This window comes from Rhinolophus sinicus, linkage group LG14 (genome assembly GCF_036562045.2).
Source record: "Rhinolophus sinicus isolate RSC01 linkage group LG14, ASM3656204v1, whole genome shotgun sequence".
NCBI lineage: Eukaryota > Metazoa > Chordata > Mammalia > Chiroptera > Rhinolophidae > Rhinolophus > Rhinolophus sinicus.
Window position 1 is genome coordinate 41,592,241 of NC_133763.1, and position 6,165 is coordinate 41,598,405.

General features: G+C 47.7%; 1 protein-coding gene across 4 annotated transcripts in view; it reads left to right on the top strand.

Moving 5' to 3' along the window:
• ELAPOR1 (endosome-lysosome associated apoptosis and autophagy regulator 1) overlaps positions 1-1,021 on the top strand; it is a 60,067-nt gene extending 59,046 nt beyond the window's left edge. For 2 of the 4 annotated variants that reach the window (XM_019730524.2, XM_019730522.2), the window contains one exon: positions 691-1,021. In XM_019730524.2, the coding sequence (XP_019586083.2) occupies positions 691-732 (42 nt within the window). In that variant the 3' untranslated portion in view covers positions 733-1,021. The remainder of the gene's footprint in view (positions 1-690) is intronic. The other 2 variants (XM_074319206.1, XM_019730523.2) reach the window with 1 other exon arrangement.
• Positions 1,022-6,165: the final 5,144 nt, after the last annotated feature.

Consider the following 6,165-nt stretch of genomic DNA (forward strand, 5'->3'; position numbering starts at 1 on the left):
TGTCCTCTGGCCAGTGGAGGGCGCTGTCCCCTAGACGTCTGGGCCCGGCTCCCTGGGCGCTGACTCACAGCTCAGCCTAAGCTGTTCAGCCCTGAGCGATTCAGAGCTGGCTTTGCATGCGTGGGGTGGGTGGCTGGGTGGGTGGGTTTGAAGCTCATAAATGCAAGACAGACAACACTGTGGCTGGGCACGGGGCCAGCGGAGAGCACCCGAGCAACTACTGCAGGGCCACAGGCCTCTGCAGCCCCTCCGCCCGCACCTGCACCTCACCGCTGCCGGGAACCAGTTCATCCAAACAGGTGTGGGCAGGGAGGACGGTGAGACCGGAGCAGAGGACAGGGAGGGACAGCGAGGAAAGCAAGGAGAGGGGTGTTCAGGTTGCTGAATCCCTTTGTCCTGACCTACCAGGGGGATCCCTGCGCTTCCTGAGACCTTGATTTCTTTCTTTTTTAAACTGGTGGGAGAACAATTCACCCTGGGACCCTTGAGTCTTTCTGACACTTCTAGAATTCAGCAAATCAGAGGCTTTTAAAGATTTTCCTTATTCTCTGACTGAAGGGAGCAAGAAGAATAGAGGGGAGCTTATGTCTACGTTTCCAAAAGCCACTGAAAGCAGGAATTCCACCAGGGTTCCTTCTGTCACCTCTCTTCCATTTCTCTCCTTTGTTCCCCAAACTTGCCCCTGTGCAGCAGCCAGCTCCTGTCACCATCTCTCTTTCAGAGGACGCCTGATGGATTTGACTCAGTGCCACTGAAGACCTCCTCAGGAGGCCCGGACATGGACCTGTGAGGCACTGCCCTGCCTCCCCTGCCTCCTCACGCTGGCACATCACCTTGCAAGCCTGTGGCAATTTGGGTGCCAGCTTCCTGCAACACCCACTGCTGAAAAATCTCTTCATTGTGGCCTTATCAGAAGAAGTTTGAATTTCAGATTTGGGGGATTTTTTATATAGAGTACCCAAACACTCCGTCCTGCTTGCCTCAAACCTGCCAAATATACCCACATTTTGTTTGTACATTACTCCCTTGCTTGCATCTTGTTTCCCAAAATGGTCCAGCCGCGGAGCCATAGCTACATCTGCTCATAATTCTTATAGCTCTGGAATGAAAAGATTTCTCTCTTTTTAAAAATAGAAACTACTTCCTCTGTCCTCTTATTTAAGGGCAGAGGCAGCTGGGAGTTTTCCTGATCATATGCCCTGGGCTCATGAGCTCTTCAGGCAGACGCTGGGGGAGGAGGGTATTCCCTGGCGCACCGGACCGTCTTCACGGTTGCCTGGATTAGCAGCTCACACTGTGTAATGGATACAGGCGGAGGGCCCGCTGAGTAAGGCCTGGGCAAGAAAAGGTTTGATAAGCACAGAGAGGCAGTAAGGAAGGTTTTGTTTTGTTCTTGAAACGAGGTACTTCATCCCCTTCCCTTAAGTTAGTGATCAATATTCTTACTGAAGCCAAAAGAAAAGTTCATTGAGAAAATACCCAAAGGCCTGGTGGATTTATTTTCTCCATTTTTTAAATCTCCCACTAGACTATCTCCCAATGACACTAAAGAGAACCAGGTAAGCCCCAAACTTGGATGTTCTAGCCTTATTATCTATTTTGTCTTTACCCACAGAGATGACAAACCCTGCCAGTGAGGAAAATTCTCCCTCCTTGAGTGCCCCATTCCTAGAGGCTTGGGTTATATCATGAAACGGGTAACATATTTCGAAAGAACACAGGAGGCTGAGGTTTTAATGGGGCCACACTGGGGTGGACCTGAGGTGGCGACGTCTGCTTCTAAGCTTTTCGTCTACTCAGCCACGTTGAATCAACAACTCTAGGCTAGCCGAAAAGGACCTGACTCCCGGGACCATATGCCAGCAGCTGAACCACATCAGTCTTCAAGGAGGAAAGACTAAGGGAGTTAGTTCACTAAGACACTCACCAAACCGGGGCACATCACACTTTCACGTCTGGCCTCCCCTTTGCCCTGTTCTCTTTTCTCTGTGTGCTAAAAACTAAAAAGACCTCTGGTCCCAATTTCTGGCAGCATCCTTTTGAAAGGTGAGTAAACGTAGTGTTCTCTGTGCCCCTTTTCTCCACTTTTACACCAAATATAATCAATGAAGTTTACCTAGGATGGTAAAACTGGAGCAAGTGTTTAAATTTCCATTTTCTTTCGACCACTGGCAATTCTTCCTATCAGGTTAGAATGACCACCCCTTGGTCAAGGACTTAGGTGCCCAGGTTTGTGCCTCTTCTCAAGTGGCCATTTGGTGATCAGATGGTAGGTACAGAATGGAGGTAGCATTTCTAAGTGGTTTGTCTGCCACAAAATGGCTTGCTGGTCTTATTAGCCACGCTGCCCCAACAGTGGTCTTATAAAAGGGTCAGTGAGCACGGGAGCCCAGCCGTTACTTCTGGCCAACCACATCGCTGAAAGCAGGCAGTCCCTCTGAGTCAATATATCTAGAAATTTTTCTTAGTGTATTCAAATCCCCCCTCCTCTCAGAAGCTGTGGCCACGTTGGGATTTCTCCTAATGGATGCAAATAGCAAGCTCCTTCGCTCCAGCCTAAGGTTTTTCTGCAGCCTCAGCAAGACCCTGGGCATCTGCTTCCCCACTAAATAACTTGCTTTTGTGACAAAGCCCACAGAACATCCTTAGACTATTCTAGAAGCAGTAGGACGAAGTACGTACGCGGGTGACTACTTCATTCTGACATCTTGAAATGGGGTGCTCCCAGAGCAACCTCAAACTCCCCTGATTTACTCATAATACTTTACGGATCTTTTTACTGTCCCTTAGTGTACCAACTTCTGTGGCTCTTCTGTGTCCTTCCAGGAACCCCTTCGTTATGCTATCAGGTCATCTATTGTTCCCCGAGCAACTTAAAGACACGTTAGATATTTTTTAACAGCTTTTTTGAGATGTAGTTCAAATCGCTATACAACTCACTCATTTAAAATGTCCAAGTCAGTGGGTTTCAGCATACTCACACAACTGTGCATCCATCACCACAATCACTTTTACAACAGACACATTAGAGCAGGGGTGTCCAAACTGCGGCCCGTGGGCCAACTGCTGCCCGCAATCCATTTTTAATTGGCCCGCAGCAAATTCCAAAAATATATTTAGTTTACTTAAATAAACCAGGTGAGGCAATATGTACTTCACCTCAAGTGAGTGGCCCGGCTGTTTGTGTATTTTACCGCATAGGGCCCTTGGTGAAAAACGTTGAAAAAAGTTCGGACACCCCTGCATTAGATGGTACATAGGAAGAGCCTTTTAGCCCTTAAACTAAGGCTCTAGTGGTTTGCATAAGCTACCGGGGGAGGGAGTGTGGGCTCAGGAGATAAGATATTTAAACCCCATTTGGTTACCTAAAGTACTAGAACACACAAGTAACTCTCCTCATGTAGGTGTCTCCTGTATTTGGCTGGGAACACAAATGAAGATTGTGGTGTATTCAAGGACCAGGAGATTTTTTATGTCAACAAAGCGTTTTGTTTTTTGTCTGAGTCGACATTAACGATAAGACTGACTATATTTATATAACAGAGACTTTGTAACGGATTTTTCAGCTTTGTGAAACCAAATTTTTGTCTCATTCAGACTTGTTGGATTTCCTTTTTACTCTGTATTCCAAGAGTGTGTAGTTTGTTAGGGGATGGGTATTGCATGTCACGTGTGTGTGTGTGTGTGTGTGTGTGTATATGCATGTGTGAAATTAAAACATATCTTTCAAGTTGTTTTTCTTGAACATGGGTTGGATGGCTGGATGGGTGAGTGAGAAATGGTAAATGTTCTTAAAGCTTAAACTGAAGAGGGAGATTCTGGATCCCCAGAGTGACAGAGAAAAGAGCATACTTTGGAACAACAATGGACCTCGGCTAGGCGCCTCTCATCACTAACAATCAAAGCCTCAGTTTCCACAATAATAAAATTCATTTAACGACGCCTCACATCTCAATATTGGGTAGGGTTCAAAACAGAGAACACATAAAACACTTAACATGTTAGGTGTTTCCCTTCCAGATCAGTTTTCACTCAGGTGGTACTGAGGCCAGCCACATAACAATGTGTCCACAAGTAAAATTAGCTCATTTGGGTCTGAGGTGGATTATTACAGACTAGATTATGGATAAAGTCCTCGAGGGCATCGAGGACCTACCATTTCCCAGGGTATTGGACTTTTCCGTCACTCTAGTTGAGGGCACTTAATCCCCTAGAAAGAATTCCCTCAGCTGGTTGGTTTTCACCCACATCTGTTTTGACTGGGTGGTAGGTACTGGTGGTTCAATATTTTAAATACCACCCCTGCTTATAGACTTTATCCTATAAGCAGGGGTGATATTTACCTTCTTCTTAAGAAGGGAAGTAGGTCAGGAAACTCGCATTAATGTGGCATCTCTACGTATCAAGCCTGGACTAAGAGCTTTCATGGCATTGCCCACTGAGTTCTTAGAACAGCCCCAGAGGTAGGTCCTATGCCCATTGTAACAGGTAAAGAAAGTGTACCTCCAACAGATTTAGTCATGTGGGGTGTAAGGTCCCTAACAGTCCACCCTTATACTCTAACCACACTGAACTTCTGACTGTCCCTCAGTCATAAGCTCTTTCACGCCTCCCAGCTTGAGCATATGCCTCTGCCCCTCCCCTTCCTTTTCACCTGACAGACCCCCCACCCCATCTTCAGTCCCCCCACTGTGAAACCCTTTCTGGCTCACCGACTGGGGATGCAATAGGGAAGAAACAATTAAGTGACATGAGTTCAACCATATACTGGGCAGTGTCCCGATGCATCAAACAAAGTAGCAGACATGACTAAGCTTGAAACTGGGGGGAGGGAGGTGGGGATGTGAGTGGAACACGTGAATGATTTTAAGGGCTTCCCAATTACCGACAAAGAAGCGAAACACCTGTCAGGTGACCAGGCAAGAAGATACCAATGACTTGGACGAAAACTTAAAGAAGATGTTTAATTGATTGAGAACCACAGAACATGGCCCTTGCAGATAGAGAAACTGATGTGGGCGTGCCTATACACAACATTACAGGTAATTAAAGAGCTATTCAAGGAGAGTTTGGAATATACATAATTCCATTTTAGCCCTGAAGTTAACAATCCTACATAAAATGCAGTTCCCTGAACCATACAATGTGGAAGGAGAATTGACGCCTCATTCCAATTCTAAGAGGGAGAGGCAGCAAGCATCAAAGCCAACCGGGGCCTGGCAGCTTTCCCTGACCCGCGCTATTTTTAAACGGTTCCTCCTTGGTGGCCCAAGGACAGCAACATCAACTGCCTTTTGTTACTGTCCCTCGGATAGAAGGGAGTGGGCAGCTGAGAACTGGAGCTTGGGTTGTCAGTTCCTCCTGAAACAGTATGACTGACGCTACTGCGTGGTGGGAACCTACAAGGGTGGCAAACCAATCTGGGGGAAGGAGTGAAGAGGCTTTCAGAGAAGACTTCCTGGAGGAAGAAGACACTAGCCGGAGGAAAAATGGAGGGAAAAGGCATTCTAGGTAGAAGGAGCTAGTACCAGGGCTCAGAGGTAAGAAAGGGGAGCCACCAATGGCTCGGTATGGGGGAGTGTGAGGGGGGACATGTTAGAGGGGCAGATGACGATGGGATCTGCAAGCTCCATTTGGACACTCTCTTGAGAACAGGGAGTCACTGAACCTTCCAGCAGAGTGAGAGGACAGGGCTTGCTTGTGCAACACTGAGAAATCCTACTCTAAATCCAAAACAAAAAGAGGAACAGAGTAAAAAGGGGCTAAAGTGAAGCCCACGAGAGCCCTCCCACACGAGCCAGCTCTGAACTGAGGATGGCATCTCGGGCTGGTGTCCCACCCTCTTTTCTTGCTCCCTCCCTGCAGGTACTCACTCCCCCTGGGCTGCCCACTGGCTGCCCAGGACCCCCGAGGCGGTACCTCACCTAGGATTCTGCTCCCTGAACCCGCACCAAGCTTCTACCACTCAGCCTACTCCCTGCGACTCCCTCATCCAAGGGGGTTGTGACAAGCACCTACCATGTGCCAGGCGCTGGGCTAGGTCCTGTGGAGATAAAGATGCAACTATCCATTGGTTTTTGCCCTATAAGAAAAGGCCACATTTTCTAGACAAGGTCCTCAGGCCGTTTTCTGCTAAGGAATGCGAACAGCGGGACAAGCCCAAAT